We start from the raw sequence: 16020 nt of genomic DNA, 5'->3' as shown, positions 1-16020 counted from the left end.
TAAATGGCTGTATTATTCCCCACCCCTCACTCGTTATTATGTATGTGACGTATTATGGGGTAGAAATATATAAAGACTTCGCGACCACAGGCGATGTGGTAGTTGTCCGACTATAGAAGCCGCACCAAGAGTATTTCATCCTAGTCTCCATTCTAAGTCTCAGTTCTTTTTTTTTTTCAATTTTCTTTCTTCTTATATGGTCCTGTGGCAACGTCCTGTTGAATTCACAATGCCTCATCCACACAAAACCACACCGAGCACGGATATCTACGGTCCTGGGACTTTCATGGATACGGATTTCACTCCAGTTCCCCAGGATGCTGCTCGGATTTTCGAGTACATTGCCAAAAATACTCCTGGGTTCTCTCGAGAGAAAGAGCTTTGGGATACCGTCAAGTTTGAAGGTAGCTCACTACCGATAATTCCTGGTCCAATCAAGGCCCCTCCCATTGCAGCTGCCCTACATGCTATGTGTGGAGTTGTAGGCCACGAAATGGTCGAAGATCGTGACGGCACATCTGCCCGTACCCAGAAGGTCACTGTCAACACCGATCATGCTGGTATCTGGCTGGGAACGATCTTTGCAGCTTCCGTGGAAGGGAAAGACTTAGCTGGACTGGCCAAGTCACGCCAGCTGTCAACTCTTTATCAACAGGATTTCGAGCGAGGCTGTATGGCAACACCGATGAAACAACGATCTACCGCTATCTACAAGACAAAGACTCCAGGCGTTTGGTATCAACTTCACGGTTCCCTTGATCCTATCCCGGTCCTCAAATCGATGGGAATTGATCCCGATTACCCTGCCAAGAGTTTGGACGAAGCCTATGACTACATCAGCCGGCATGTGGAGCAATGGACCGCAGATGAGTTGGAAATGCACAATCTCAAGAACGGTTTTTGCGGCAGCATCTGCTTTACCCCCCAAGGGTGGTCAGACACGCAGATGGGAAAGAGTCTTGCAGATCACCCACTAGTCGGCTACTCTCGACAGTCGCATGCGATTCCGACTCCCCCAACCCCCTTGCCTAATATATTGGATGATAGGCGGCCCTTGGCAGGTATCAAAGTGATTGAGCTAGTTCGCATCATTGCCGGTCCTATTATTGGCTCCACTCTAGCCGCTTTCGGTGCCGATGTCATTCGCGTGAACTGTAGCCGTTTGACAGACCTCAACGTACGTCGCAAACTTCTGACCTACCCGCACTCGAACTCCTTTATACTGACTGATAATGTGTAGGCTTTACAACTTACCCTGAACACAGGGAAACGCACTATCGATATTGATCTGACCAAGGACGAAGACAAGTCACGGTTGCGGGCACTTATTGAGGGTGCCGATGTTTTTGTTCAAGGCTTCCGCCCCAATTCGATCGCGAAAAAGGGCTTCGGCGTCAACGATCTCCTCGAGATGGCCGGTAACCGTGGTAAGGGGATAGTGTACGTCGAGGAGAACTGTTACGGCCCTGACGGGCTGTACCATGAAAGACCTGGCTGGCAGCAGATTGGCGATGCAGCCTCAGGATCGTCCTACGTGATGGGCCGGTCCTTCGGCTTCAAGGATGGTACTAGCGTCCTTCCACCGCTTCCGATATCCGATATGACCACTGGCCTTGTGGGTGCTTTAGGGGCTCTTATGGCCCTCCGGGATCGGGCTCGACATGGCGGCTCATATCGTGTAACAAGCTCTTTGGTGAAGTCCGATGCGATTGCACTGGAGCCTGAGATCGGTCTTTACTCGCCGGAGGTTGTTGAGCAGAGCAATCAGTTGTTCAAGTGGGGTTGCATCAACCCTTCCCATTTTGTACTAGAGATCCTTCTCGTCGTCATGGATGGATGGAAGAGGGTATTTCCCCAATACTTTGAATCGGGAACTGAATCGCTCATGACCAGTTTCCAAAATGGGCCGTGGGGCCATATGGACACCCTGAAGCCTGTGGTTCAGTTGGGCAATTCTAGCATGACACCTCGCTGGTTGACACCTTCGGTTCCCCATTGTTATCATCCTCAAAGCATACAATGGCTATAGCTTCTGTTCGGAGGGGTCTACCACGTGATTCCAATGGTGGCAGCGAATTGTGACACTGCAGACTGGCGATTGGGTTGGATTTGCTGTGCAAGTTCATTTGCCAGGGCTTCGGGATGATATTTGTGCTCTTGCGATTTGGAGCAGGCTTGGGGGTAGCAGTATAGTGTTCAGGTCAATTAGCAGTTAGTGTACGTAACATAGAATCGAAAAATAGACAATAAATATGCCAAATCAGTGAAGATCTTCAAGCTGCTGGGACTTACAGTTTTAATTTTACATCGACCCAATGGTCATAACCTTGGAGATATACTTATTTTTTCGCATATCTAAATTTGAACATCTTGTGATGCATTCAATATGGCAAGGGAATTTTCGCTGTTTTGGTTCAATGAGCTTTTACTGCCAAACTGGTAATAACCATCTTCCAGCAGACCTTCTGGGCGAAAGGCAAAGGTTGATGTTTTGGATTAGTCGAGACTATGCTTGCATTCCCCATCTTTCAGCTGGACTGGTTTCATCGTCAAGCTGGGCAAAAAACAAAGGCCAATCATTCCAATCAAAAGCGTAATTCTCAAGCCAGGTCAAGTTTTCTAGGTTATTTTGAGACTCTTGTCCTTCCACAGTCGCACCTTGAATCATTGTGCTGTCATGGCCGACTGTATCTTGCGGGCCTTCTCCGGTTGCGTATTCTGTTCCAGAGCCGTGCATGTCAATGTTTTCTTGGATCAATTTGAGAACAGAGCTGCACCTGGAAGCCAATGTAGGATACTTTTCGTAATCCTTGAGAATCTCACGAGCTTGTTGCAAAAGGTTCTTCAAATGAGCCAGAGAAAAGTGTGCCACTATCTCTGGGGACATTTGAGCTGCAAGCAGAATAGTTACTGCCATGTATGTATCTTATAAACGTTAGCCACACCGTTGTGCCTGATCTTACGAGGCTAACTCACATGAGACAGTGTACCAGTTCGATGGTAATATATACGCTTGCGTCTGCTCTGGTAAATTTCTGAAGATGAAGTGTATCATATCCTCAGCAGCTTTTACACACTGAATTTGGCACTGAGATACCATATATCCAATGGTTTGCTCTTCTGAGTACAAATTGACGCCAGGGGCATTGTCTGTCTTTTGACGGTGCACCTGTGAAAGGAACGGCCTAAAAAGGAGAAGCCGGACAGAAAGGTATCTTTCAACAAAACATTAGTCCGCATTCCACATTCCACATTCCTCGGGTATCGGGATACGAACCGGGCGCGTAATACGTTTGCTTCGCGTATGATATACTTTGTCGGCGTCGGATCTTCAAGATCCGATGGCATTCGAAAATAAGAGTGAAGGGCTTTGGTCCAATTGCACAGCTCCGACTCGATTCTGAACAAGCTCGCGAATTTATCGAAGGATAATGGTGGGCTCAACTTCGCATCAGTGAAATTTCTGCTTGGATCGGGGTCGGTTTTGGAACCACTGGAGTTATAGAAGGTTTCCAACACGTCCGCTATGATGTGATGTAGTCGACAGAATGATATGTAAAAGTCCACCTTGGAAGGTAGAGCCGTATTCCCAGTGCCTCTGGTGACTTCCATTGAGTGTAGCGCCAAAGTATCTAATCCTTGTTTTGCAACACATTGGGGAACTTTGAGTGCGCAGCCAAACGTCATAGAAGCAATCCTGTATAGAGTTAGTCTGTGCATTAAAAATATCCAGTCTTCATATTATACCTGTCCATTATAATACATCCGTTCCAAACTCGACACGCAAAGTCCCGCTCACGTGGGTCATTGATAGATTCGATTGTGGCAGGTAAATGCAGCCCCAGATCCTGTGCAATATGAATCGCTGTGCCAATGCTTCGGAAGGACTTTTGGGGCATTTTATCATGTTGAAGATACACCGCTGTAAGCAAAAGGATTTGAATGATTTCGAAATTGTAAATTTCCATCAGTTCGTAGGACATTAATCCTTGAGCTCTCTCAAAAAAAGCAACTGATGATTGATACCGAGAGAGAGGTGTTGGGACCTGAGAAACAAGACAAGATATGGCGAACATGATATTGAGAATGCAGTGGAAAGCCCTCTTGTTCATAGAGATGTCTCCTTCTTTGGCCCACAGCGTCTCATATGCGATTTCGATAGACGATCTGTCGAGCCAGGGGTAGACGTTATCCACATAATCCCAATATACACTCAGTAAGTTGTCAGCCACCTTCCTTGTAGGAAGAACAAACTGCATATCAGAGGGTTCTCTGCTAGCCTCCTTTTTCTGCAACTTCGGCAACCTTTCAAGCGGTTTGGGTGAAACTCGACTTCTTTCTTTCCTCTTATTCTCAAGCCCTCTTTCTGGGTGTGACGCATTTCCAACTTCATGTAAGATATGCGCCCCACTAGATGCGCCAAAAAGACTGCCGTTAGGTACACCTCCGTTGTACAAGCTAGCGTCATCATTATCTTCATTTTGAGAATAGTTGTTTGAACATTCTCTCCTGTTTCTTAACTGTTCGGTGTTACAGAAGGCGCTGTCGATCATGGCCTTATCTCGGGCAGTATCTGAACTATATGTGGCTCAATGCGTAAGCTGATCTGTAGTTAATAAACCGCAACAATTGAGCCACAAAGTAAGGATCACAAGAGTCTTGGCTATTGTATGCTTTGACGGTGAGTCTATTCCAAATACTTACGGGATATTTGATGAGGGAGAGACTGGATCAGCTTCGCGATATATACATGCTTGCGAACTCTGTTTCCTTTTTGCGCATGGCCCGCACACTAACATGACAAAGATGAGCATACTATCCATCGCACCCTGTCGAGTTCGTTTGATTCGCTTACCTGGTCTAGCACCATCGCATTTCGTTTTCTTGGCTTTACAAACGTTACATGCAATGCTGATCTTGAGACGTTTCGGTTTGGGTCCTCTCTGATGTTTTTCATGAGAGTTCTCCGCATGAAATGAGAACATCATTCTGCGACTGCATTGGAAAAGGAGAAGAGACTGTTGAATTGAGGTCTTTCTCTTTGTTATTGCTCGGGATCCACCTATGACATAATAGCATTTCCGTTATATTATGTCATCATTTCTCCCGCACGCGTTGAAGTTACGAGACCAACACTTTCAACCCAATACTCAAGAGCTTGAGCATCCATTTGGCGATGGGGCCTATTTCGTGATGCTTTAGAAATCAAGTTGACTGTGAATTCTTGGGCCTCCGTAGTAGGACCAAGGGTAGAGGGACAGAGTTGTATTGGGAAAGAAGATATCATAAAGCGGCATTCCGGGGGAACGTCGTGACTGTGGCCTAGAATCCGGTGTATACAGATATGATCACATCACGTATCACATTATCACATTTCATGCATGCGGGGTAGTTCTTCTGCACCTCAGCTGCACCTCGAGTTCCTGACAATCCCATCCCATCCAATTGGACAAGGATACGGAATATCCAGGCTCATCACAAGGCCACCAAACCCAAGTGTGGACCATTCAGAGGCTTACCATTTCAATAGTAGACATGTGTCACAGGAAGCTTGCTGCCATCCCCTAGCTCGTGCATTCTTGGCACTTGTGGCGAGTTCTCCTGCTTACCTTGATAAGTGAAAGTAGTTCGCCATTAGATTCTGAAAGATTCTCAGCTCAATTACTCTCTGGTGTAGAAGCACTATGTCTTCGCCTATTCCTCAACCCCAGGGACTTCCAATTATTGGAAATGTCTTTGATATGATCCCTGGAAATACCTGGGCTTCTTTAAATAAGCTGGCAGCAGAACATGGTGGTGCTGGTATCTTCAAGATCAAAATCCTCACCAAGCAACTTGTCTTCATTACGAACGCAACTCTTCTCGAGGAAATTTGTGATGAGAAGCGATTCCGAAAATGTGTCACCGGTCCTATTGTCGAGATCCGCAATCTTGCCCATGACAGTCTCTTCACTGCGTTTGACTACGAGGAAAGCTGGGGCATCGCGCATCGTATCATGGCCCCTTTCGTGTCACCCGAAGCCGTCAAGGAAATGCATACGGATATACAACTCACGACAGATGATTTAATCTGGAAATGGACTTCAACAGACACCACCGGGCAGCGTGTGGATGTCACTAATGACTTGGACCGACTTAACCACGCCGCCAACATGAAATGCTTCTTCAGTCAGCATGTAGAATGCGTCCTCGGCGAAGAACCTGCCGTCATCAAAGCTATGTCGGATCTAACCTTCGAAGCCGTACGTCGACCCACGCGACCCAAGCTCCTTAATCGGCTCTTGTACCAGAGTACATTCGACAAGGATATCAAGATTTGTCGCGACTATTGCGCTCAGATTATCGCCAAGCGACGTAACAAGCCTATCGAGCAGAAGGATTTGCTGCACGCCCTTCTTCATGAAACAGACCCGAAGACCGGAGAATCCCTTTCAGACAGTCGGGTCATCGACGAAATAATCAACATTTTCATCGGCAGCGCCACAGCCCCGAATCTCGTCTCCTTCACTCTGTACTATCTCGCCAAAAACCCAGATGAATTCACCCGTGCCCGTGAGGAGATTGATGCCCTCATTGGTCCCTCCGGCCAAATCGAACACTTTCATCTCTCACAATTACCCTACTGCGAAGCCATCCTCCGCGAATCATTCCGTCTCTGCGCCACAGCCCCGGGTTTCAACATCGAGCCTTTGCCCACCGATGGTCCAGTTCTACTCGGTGGAGGAAAATACGAGATTCCAAAGACCCAAACCATGATTGCAATCCTCTCTGTTGTCAACCGCGATCCTACTGTTTTTGATGCTCCCAATGCTTTCAAGCCCGAGCGCATGCTCGGCGAGGCCTTTGACCGACTCCCAGCGGGTGTGAAGAAGGGGTTCGGAAACGGGAAGCGTGAGTGTTACGGTAAACGGTATGCTTGGGAATGGTCGTTGCATGCCCTTGTTCGCATCATTAAGGATGTTGATTTTGAATTGGCGGATAAAGAATATACATTTGATATGGAAGGGAAGAATTTCAATGGCGCTTTTAGTGTCAAGCCATACGGCATGTTTGCAAAGACTAAGAAGAGAAACGCTGTCGTTTAGGCTGGATTGGTATGAGATGGATATCATGTTGTGAAATTGTGTTTTTACTATTCCAGGTTGTGTTGATACCAGGTTCTGTTTTTATGCCTAATACCAAATTGACTTGGGACTAGGAATTTATTTTCGGCACTCATAAAGCCGACAATGATATTAATTTTGTTTACTGAATTTCTATTCTGTAGCTGTATCACATTCCGAGACACTGGAGACCAGCTCAACCATGATATAACCAAAACTTCTCACACAGCAGTCTCGTCTGTCGGCTCCTTGTTTCTAGACCATAATCGCTTCACTAAAGCTCTGATGGAGTGTTTCGTTCCACCAATCTCATAGAGTGGCCTGTGTTCCTCATTGACATCATGCAGATAATCGTAATCGACATGCACAAAGGCTCGCTCGACATCCGCGAGACCTTCCAATTTGCGCTGCAGCGCTTGGCTTACATCGTGAGACTCCCGAAGCTTGGTCTCGGGGTCCATGACGATATCAACCTCAACATAGAGTTGCTGTCCGGAATGATAGGCACGGCACTATTTACCGTTAGTCAAAATGCCGATAACCAATCCATTCGATCCACCTCCACAACTCACCGTATCCACCTTCTGAATCCTCTGATCGTGAGTCAGTGTCACGTAGATGCACTTATTCACAAATTCACGGGGGGCACATTTGCCAACAATCAACCACATATTCTCGAACGCAGTCGACGCCCACGAGAACAAAATAAGCAGCGCAATGCAGCACGCGCCCACAGGATCCAGATACCAAACAAATCGATCACCCACGATCGACATAATCAACCCAAACCCGTTAACAGCCAGATCATTGCGGTGGTCAATGTAAAAGACATGAGCAGCCGGGTACCGACGCAAGCCATAGCAGTACAAGAACATGACGAACTTGGAGAAGATAGCAACGCCCACACAAACCAGCGGCACGATATCCAGTTTCTCAGACTCAGTCTTGCCCCCCGCAAGAGCCTTAGCCGATTCAATGATCAGCTCCACAGCCACGATGGTCATCAACGCACAGAACATGATCACTCCCATTGTTTCGACGCGGCGCCGTCCAACGGGGTACTTGTATGGCTTTGGGCGCGAGGACATGCGCGACGTGACTAGCATGACAACCGACGAGACAAGATCCATGAAGGCGTCTGCGGCAGTGGCGAAGAGGGCTAGAGAGCCTGTTGTCACGGCTGCGTAGAGCTGAATCACGAAGAGGAAGAAGTTGACTGTGAAGCTGGCGCGCACGGCGAGCTTTACTTTGCCACCGTTTTGGGCTTCGTCTTCGGCTTTGAGGCGCTCTTCCTCGCCGGCAGAGAGGAAACCCTCGATCATCTCATTTTGCTCCTTGTAGAAGCCCGTGAGCTTTTCCTTCTCGTCATTGAAAGAGTATGGGACCCAGTTCTTTTTTGGTTCGGATATAGTTGTTTTATATTGGTTGAGGTTTAGAGGGTCATCGAGGAGTGACATTTTGTGTGGTTGGATCGAGGTCAGAGCCAAGGTTGGCCAAGGTAGCTCAATGTAGGACTCTGGTAGTAGGGCTCAATATGAAGATCAGATAAGAGACAAAAAGTCTTTCTCCGATCTAAGGTTTAGGGGTAAGCTCACGCCAAGACACTCGGTGTCTCGAACAACTTGAACGCCTTGGCATCGTGGCAGTGCCAGCGAAGTTTCTCTTGGCCTTATGAAATTGACGAATTATAATACGAAGGATGATACCTATTGCATTAGTGAGGGTCTTGGGGGTCTTCGGAATTTCTCCGGTGGATGCCTGGAAACTACGGAGTAGAGCTTCCAACCTTGGAATCCCGTAAGGATTTCGGTGCTCATCTCGGTGGTGCATATGCGTTCAATTTTGCCGACAGCACACTTTTATGTTTGTTCTTGAAACGGAAATAACAATTTATCGCTCTGTATAGGGCTTGCAGTACCTATCAATCTTTATGTGGGGAAATTGTTAAATTCTGACTTTCATAGCGCCTGGCATATCTCACGGGCATATTTCTCCGAATATATATATCCACAATTTTATTACCCGTTAAAGCCAATTCACAGAATAGTTGGATATGTACGGATTATGTCTTTGAAGGTAAATGAAGATATTTGCGCAATGTCTAAAGCATAGATCTAACCTCCCAAGGTTCATGTGAGCTTCCAAGCTTTTCAAGTACCACGGTACCAAGAACGAAGAACCAAGAACTAAAAGCTCAACCAAAAGCCCTAAATTTGACCTTGGATTCCAACTCGTGATTTATTCTGATGAACATTATGAATATTCAACATTTTCAGAGCTTTCTGTGAGAGGAAAATTAATTGGGTGAATTTTAATACTGTATGTGACATCCGGAGCGCTTGGAGAATCTAGCAAGATTGACCTTCACCTTCAGTGTTCGGATTTCATATCACATGACCACTTTGTGTAGTAGTAGGATTTCTACATTGTTCCTTTCCTCCCTCTTACATAGTTCTCTACAATCTACAGTACAATGACACACTATTGTATTGTACATCATGCTTCGTGATCTCATCTACCGACCAGCGATATCATCAACAGTCATATCTACACAGTATAAGGTTCACTTTTTTTCTTTTCCTGAATCTACTTCAACTGTTAAGCAGGGGGAAACCACAAGCCACCGGGATACCCTGATGAGTGTTCCGATTGGTGCCATAAGGCTGTCCGCGTCAGAACTCAGTAATATCATTCCGCGCCGCTATGCCTTCCTGATTCGAGACTCTCCTTGAACAGGCTTTTCAAATATCAAGTGACGTAGGATGGGGAGAGGAGGTACACCGAGCTGCCTCAGAAAACCAAGAAAGAAATGGAAATGAAATCCTGTTCGTTCCCTAGAAAGTCTTCGGAGGAGCTTTTCCGTACAGCGTTTCCCCAGAGACAAGTCCCTGCATTAAGGGCGAGTCGATCTATCACGAATCCAATAATCAAGGGAATCCATACGGAGGCTATAGCTACGAATCCCAAGCTACACTTAGGCAACGATCCTCGTGGCTAAAGGTGAGGGGAGGGAGCTATGAGAGCTACGGGCATTCCTCAAGCGTCCGAGCTACCCAAGGCCTTGGGAGCTCACCTTCCAATCGCAATCTTTAAACAGGCATGTTGACAAGCGTATCGCATCAGAGCTTTTGGATCAGAACAAACTAAGGAAAATTGTCCGGTGATCGGATCATTTGACTTCCCTCCCTTCATTCCTACTCCTTAGCTACAGCTGTAACCTCGCGCGGCGAGCTCGGATCCTGGCTAAATGTGAGGAATGTTGGGGCGGATTGTCATTCGGAGGTTTTTTTTACCAATTAATCTTTAGTGTTTAAATAAAAGAGCTTGACAGCTCGGAGTTCAAGGTCTCGGAAAATAATTCCACGAGACTCACTGTCTTTGCAACATATCGCCAAACATGACCTCCAAGGTCTTGCAGAACAACACCAACAGCAGCTGGATGAAAGATCCAGGGCTGCGGAGACTAAACCTGGGGATCGGGTTTATGTTATCCGCATCGGCTACAGCCGGATATTGTGCTAGCATGATCAATGGCTTGCTGGTGCTTCCCGAATGTATGTATCTATACATCTCGATATTATATGGGAACACAAGACTAACAAAAAATATATAGTCTCGAAGTTTTTGAATGGTCTTGACACAAATGGAAGAGGTCTTATCATCGCAGCTGTCTCGCTGGGATCCTTTTGCGCGTTCATCCCCGGATCTTACATCGCCGACAATCTGGGGCGGAGGATCTGCGTTCTTATCGGTTCCTCACTAGTGATCACCGCCTCGATTATCCAAGTCGCCACAAACAACACTTGGGTCTTTTTCGCTGCCCGTGTTCTAGCTGGAATGGGAGTTGGAGTTTCGCAAACTGCTGCGCCTTTACTCATCACCGAATCGTCACACCCACGCCAGCGACAAGCCTTCACAGGTCTATACAATGCACTTTGGTTCATCGGGTCGATCACATCGGCTGGTATTGGTTTTGCTGGACTCACGATTCTAGGGAGTTGGTCATGGAAACTCCCCTGCTTAACGCAGGTGTTTTATCCGGTCCTTCAATTGATAGGGCTTTGCTTTGTTCCCGAGAGTCCAAGATGGTTGGTCTCTCGGGGCAGGAAAGAGGAGGGAATGGCTATCCTGGCAAGATACCACGCCAATGGAGACGAAAACGACGAACTTGTTCAGGACGAATTCTACCAGATTTGCAAGAGCATCAACGCGGAATCCGATAAGAGCTCCCGACGCTGGAGCACTTTCTTCGCAACTCGGAGCAACTTGCATCGTCTATCCATTTGTGTTATCCTGGGATTCATGCAAGAGTGGTCTGGAAATGGTATGAAAACACACCAAGCCCCCCTTTGTCCCGGCCCAATCTCTAACAAAGTTTCTCTTCGCAGGCGTTGTTTCTTACTATCTAGCACCGATTCTAGAATCAGTCGGTATATATAACGCATCTCACCAGGCCGCCATCAATATAAGCATGCAGGTGTGGAACCTGGCATTTGCGGTCTGCGGAGCAATGGCTGCAGACCGATACGGACGACGAAAACTCTGGCTAATCGCAACATTGCTGATGTTCATCTATCTATCCGCCGCAACGACTATGTCCGGTCTCTTCCAAGAGCTTCATGTGCTGGAGGCCGGCATTGCGGTGGTTCCCATGCTTTTCCTCTTTTGCAGCGCTTACGATATGGCATATATGCCCTTGTTTATTGCATACCCAGCTGAAATCCTGCCCTTCCAGCTCCGCGCCAAGGGTCTTGCTATCACGCTGACCACCGACTCGATGGCTTGCTTCTTCAATCAGTATATCAACCCAATCGCACTGGGGGCAATCCACTGGAGATACTTCACGGTGTATCTGGGTTGTCTTGTGATTTTCGGGGCGACGATCTACTTCCTCTTCCCGGAGACTAAGGGTCTATCTCTAGAGGAGGTGGCACGGATCTTTGAAAAGGAGAAGCCTTACCAGGTGGAGACGCCTTCTGATGTTTCGCAAGAGCTGCTCGTCTTCGATAAGGGTAGCGCCTCGTGATTGTGATTGTGTAATTTTTGTTGCTGTTGCGTGTTGTAATTACGACAGTGCTCGGTCCCGAAACAGTTCCTCGCAGGCTAATCCCCAGCGGGCTGGATACTGATGTTATCTAGGTGTCTTTCTTTGCTGTTCGAAGTTAATGTGGCAGAGCAAGTCCTATAGATAGATATGTAGAGGTTATCCACGATTGTCTTGTGGTGTCAATTTAAATTGGAACCTTCTTAATCGAAGAGATTTAACAGTTGTGCTAATTAGCCATCATGGCCATTGTAGTTATGTCGAGCCTCTATGTATGTAGTTGTACGATGCACCAATGGATGTATACATATTCATCCACCAATTAGAAGCTCCTAGTTACCACTCACGCTAAGCCACACCTAGACTAGCGCCCATTCTTATCCAAAAAGCGCATATCAATCGACTCAGACAGCTCTCAAACACGAACAAGTCCAATTGATCCCAAGGCCAAACTTCTCTCACCAAATAACACCACTCAAAAATAAACCACCCATCTCAGTTACCTCACCCAGCCCCACAAAAATGTCCAAATATGAAACAGCTCTCGAGCGCATCGACGCAGCGCACGCCGACGACCCCCGCGAAGCCCAAACACCCACCGGCCCAGTCCCATATGAGCTACACTACGCCCAAAAAATGACCAGCTACCTCTCAACCCTGAACCCATCCGCACCAGAGCTCCTGCGGCTCGCGATCCGCGCCCAACACCTCCGCCGCTGGGAAGTTCCGCGGGACAGCTACCCCGCCACGAAGATCGGGTATCACTCGTGGCGGGCGGGTCTGCAGAGACGACAGGCTGCGCTGGTCGAGCAGATCTGTGTTGAGAGTGGGTATTCGGCTGAGGAGGCGGCGAGGGTTGGCGCGCTGGTGCGTAAGGCGGATCTTAAGCAGGGAGATCCTGATACGCAGACTCTGGAGGATGTTGCTTGTCTTGTCTTTTTGGATGATCAGTTTGATAAGTTTGAGGCGGAGCTCGCGGATGAGGAGAAGATGGTTGATATTTTGAGGAAGACTTGGGGGAAGATGTCGGAGCGGGGGAGGGAGGAGGCTTTGAAGATTCAGTTGTCGGATAAGGCGAAGAAGTTGGTTGGGATTGCGTTGAGTGGGTGATTCGTTGGGTTGGGATTCTAGTGGTTGTTTTGTTTTATATATGCATATATCTAAGGTAACCAGTACTAATGTCTTTGGATTTGAAGTCATGTAACTTGATATCGTCAATGTGAAATGAATTATGTATCGTTAAATGTGTATAAAAAAAAGGCTTTTTGCAGCGTTTTCCGAAACGCCCGCTGATAGACCCATAACCGAGTCAGCCCAGAATGAAAGGAGTAGAGAGAAATAAAAAAAAAACTCCGACTTCTGGAATGCATGAACGCTCAATTCAACGTGAACATCATCAGTACCATCACAATCAGGTTCTCAGGTACTGGTACTGCCCATATCGATGAACTGAACCAATCCAATGGCCGCACCAGCAGCGACACCTCCAACACAACACATTTGCACTCCGCCCCAGATCGCAGCCAGGACATTTGCCCGGCCAGACCAGCCGCGCACAACACAGGTCTTAACGTATCCAAACACAAGCAAGGTAATCGCCATAACACCAATACTCCAGTACAGCGCAATCGTAATCTGCTCGACAATGAAGTACGGAATAAGCGGAATGAACCCGCCAATGAAATAACCCAGTGCGAGCGTGATGGCCGAAGTCCACGCTTGGTTACAGTCAGGAGCCATCTCTCGATGATGGAAAGCAAGCAAAAACTCAAGGAGACGGTCCTGAGACGCATGCAAGTCACGCGTGATATCCGCAACCGCCGAGTCTGAGAGCCCGTATGGAGAGAAGGTCTCGCGCACCATGGCACGAGTCTCTTGTGAGTCCGTTTGGATCAATTGTTGTGTTTCACGGACTGTTGTTTGGTATGATTCACTGGTGTTTGTTAGTACATATTCTGATTTGGTTGCCATATGTCGGTAACTTACGCTTCACTCTTTGCACCGACGTATCCACCAAGTCCCATGGAGATGGCTCCGGCTGCCAGCTCGGCGAGTCCACCAAGCACAACCACTTTTGTGTTTCCGAGTGCGGAAAGGCCTGCGCTCAGCGCGAAGGGCACTGTCAGGCCGTCTGAGAGCCCGAGGATAGCATCTGAAACGATACGTGGGTTGATTCGTGAGCGGCAGCTGCTGTTGCTGGCGGTTGTTGTTGTTGATTCATCCGGGCTGTTGCACCGTCCGAAGGTGTCGTAGGAGCGGCTGCTTTGGGACTCGAGGTCTTGATCGGAGTCTCCACGGATGGTATCGTCGTCGTCACTGTGGGAGAGAAGGCGCTTGCCTGGAGTTGAATTGTCGTAAGTATATGCCTCCACAGGTATGCATTCTGTTTCCTTTACTTACCTGAGTGTAATTTGTCTGCCTCCTTTGTAGGGAAGAGCTTCTGCTTGATGAAAAGGAATGCCATGATGCTGATTCGAAACTGCTACCACGATATGCTTTTGGATATCTCCAAGGTACGATGTATAGCAGAAATTTCACCACTCAATTACAAGCTGGCGAGAGGAAGAAGATGAGTTGAAGAAGGCAAAGCTGGAGAATAATTGCACTTTATTGATCCAGCAGAAGAATCAGGAATGGATGTCTTAGTCTTGGACGGATATCAACAAAGACTATGAACGAAGTATGAAGAGAAGAAAAAGAAATCATCTACAATGATCGGCCGCGTCTCACCCCCTTTTAACACCCAGTCCCACGGACTCTCACCGGTCTCAGCAATCCGCCATAGAAAAAAAAATCCCAGCAAAAGCCCACAGTTTATGCAAACCAAACAGGAAAGAATGGAGGTTTATTCGCCAAGGACGGGTCCAGGACCAATCACAGGGCTCTCAAAGGTCAGCTCAGACAGTCAAATGAAGGTCTAGGAGCTGCTAGGCATGAGATTTGTCCACTTTGGTGAGAAGATGGCAACGAATCACTTCAAATCCAATCGATACGATTGGTGAAGCATGTTGTGATGACCTTTGTCGGTGATGTGATTGGCTGCGAACGGCGATCCGCATTCTCTGTGGATCCATTGGAGATCTGGAGACCCACTAGGTTATTCAGAGGATTGTGATTGGCTGGTTATATTATAGTAGGGCTTGGAAGGATCGCAGTTTTCTTCCATTTTGATATTCAGTCCGATTGTTAACACCGATGATAATATACAGCATTGTACATGCCTAGCTCTCAGCATCCGGATCTCGGAAAATTCATCGAGTTTGATATCTCCGAGAATTAACCGGAGAAAAGAACGAATATCCCGAGATTCTTAAATCCGATCGGAATTAGATACGCCTTTGGGATGGATAGTGGATGGACTTTTGTATGTGCCATCACTTGGCACTCGTCAGTTAAACACCATTGTACAGTCTTTGCCTGAATTGCTTGGCATTATGTGAGAGGTATGTTGCACCAACTAGAACCAAATTCAAAGACAATGAACACAAAGCGTTGGAGACCTGATCCTACGGACACTGTTGGCTTTCCGCTAAAACCCTGGAAACCTATGGAAATGCCTTTGGTTTATAGCACCTGATAGTGTTGGAGCTGAAGCTTGGTAATTCACAGCATTATTGCATCTTCAAACTTGGAATAGCACGATGTACATTTTCCTTCTTACTCACACATGACATCATGTAAGACATTGGGAAATGATATCTAGGTAGTGCAAGGTAGTGCAATGCTGCTTGAACGCCTGGCTGTACTGGAGACGGACAAAGAAGTAGGTAGCTTGAATTACATACCCAGGGGGGCTCTGCAATATGTACCGTAAGCTCACTTAGAGCAAAGGTGGGATATCTTGAATAGGTACATTTTTGTTCAATTACAAGG

General features: G+C 47.3%; 7 protein-coding genes across 7 annotated transcripts; 4 read left to right on the top strand and 3 right to left on the bottom strand.

Moving 5' to 3' along the window:
* Positions 1 to 229: 229 nt before the first annotated feature.
* N7455_012251 (uncharacterized protein) lies at positions 230 to 2029 on the top strand (the record flags this gene model as incomplete). The annotated part of the gene is made up of 2 exons (XM_040952829.2): positions 230 to 1177; positions 1241 to 2029. The coding sequence occupies 2 exons, from the start codon at positions 230 to 232 to the stop codon at positions 2027 to 2029; spliced, it is 1737 nt and encodes a 578-aa protein (XP_040816688.2).
* A 477-nt stretch (positions 2030 to 2506) lies between these two features.
* N7455_012250 (fungal specific transcription factor domain-containing protein) lies at positions 2507 to 3899 on the bottom strand (the record flags this gene model as incomplete). Its single annotated transcript, XM_065606844.1, has 4 exons — positions 2507 to 2925; positions 2977 to 3215; positions 3278 to 3697; positions 3748 to 3899. The coding sequence occupies 4 exons, from the start codon at positions 3897 to 3899 to the stop codon at positions 2507 to 2509; spliced, it is 1230 nt and encodes a 409-aa protein (XP_065460010.1).
* Positions 3900 to 5684: 1785 nt separating this feature from the next.
* On the top strand, positions 5685 to 7085 carry N7455_012249 (putative cytochrome P450; the record flags this gene model as incomplete). Its single annotated transcript, XM_040952598.2, has 1 exon — positions 5685 to 7085. The coding sequence occupies one exon, from the start codon at positions 5685 to 5687 to the stop codon at positions 7083 to 7085; it is 1401 nt and encodes a 466-aa protein (XP_040817011.2).
* Positions 7086 to 7324: 239 nt separating this feature from the next.
* N7455_012248 (cation diffusion facilitator family transporter) lies at positions 7325 to 8560 on the bottom strand (the record flags this gene model as incomplete). The annotated part of the gene is made up of 2 exons (XM_040952560.2): positions 7325 to 7615; positions 7676 to 8560. 2 exons carry the CDS (start codon positions 8558 to 8560, stop codon positions 7325 to 7327), a joined length of 1176 nt encoding a protein of 391 aa, XP_040817024.1.
* Positions 8561 to 10500: 1940 nt separating this feature from the next.
* On the top strand, positions 10501 to 12129 carry N7455_012247 (uncharacterized protein; the record flags this gene model as incomplete). Its single annotated transcript, XM_040952822.2, has 3 exons — positions 10501 to 10657; positions 10717 to 11427; positions 11492 to 12129. The coding sequence occupies 3 exons, from the start codon at positions 10501 to 10503 to the stop codon at positions 12127 to 12129; spliced, it is 1506 nt and encodes a 501-aa protein (XP_040816810.1).
* A 540-nt stretch (positions 12130 to 12669) lies between these two features.
* N7455_012246 (DUF4202 domain-containing protein) lies at positions 12670 to 13257 on the top strand (the record flags this gene model as incomplete). The annotated part of the gene is made up of 1 exon (XM_040952579.2): positions 12670 to 13257. One exon carries the CDS (start codon positions 12670 to 12672, stop codon positions 13255 to 13257), a length of 588 nt encoding a protein of 195 aa, XP_040816745.1.
* Positions 13258 to 13465: 208 nt separating this feature from the next.
* On the bottom strand, positions 13466 to 14725 carry N7455_012245 (VIT1/CCC1 transporter family protein). Its single transcript, XM_040952734.2, has 3 exons — positions 14548 to 14725; positions 14134 to 14485; positions 13466 to 14080 (listed from the first exon to the last, which is right to left on the bottom strand). The coding sequence occupies exons 1-3, from the start codon at positions 14609 to 14611 to the stop codon at positions 13567 to 13569; spliced, it is 930 nt and encodes a 309-aa protein (XP_040816919.1). The 5' UTR covers positions 14612 to 14725; the 3' UTR covers positions 13466 to 13566.
* Positions 14726 to 16020: the final 1295 nt, after the last annotated feature.

This window comes from Penicillium solitum (assembly GCF_028829755.1).
Source record: "Penicillium solitum strain IBT 25940 chromosome Unknown utg000009l_segment0_segment0, whole genome shotgun sequence".
Taxonomy (NCBI): Eukaryota; Fungi; Ascomycota; class Eurotiomycetes; order Eurotiales; family Aspergillaceae; genus Penicillium; species Penicillium solitum.
Note: the sequence above shows the minus strand (reverse complement) of the source record. Positions and strands in the feature narration are given on the sequence as shown.

Coding starts and splice junctions, on each gene's coding strand:
- N7455_012245 (XM_040952734.2), bottom strand. CDS start 14,611: ATGGCATTCCTTTTCATCAAGCAGAAGCTCTTCCCTACAAAGGAGGCA. Junction 14,486..14,547: donor GGCAGACAAATTACACTCAG/GTAAGTAAAGGA, acceptor ATTCAACTCCAG/GCAAGCGCCTTCTCTCCCAC. Junction 14,081..14,133: donor GTCGGTGCAAAGAGTGAAGC/GTAAGTTACCGA, acceptor AACAAACACCAG/TGAATCATACCAAACAACAG.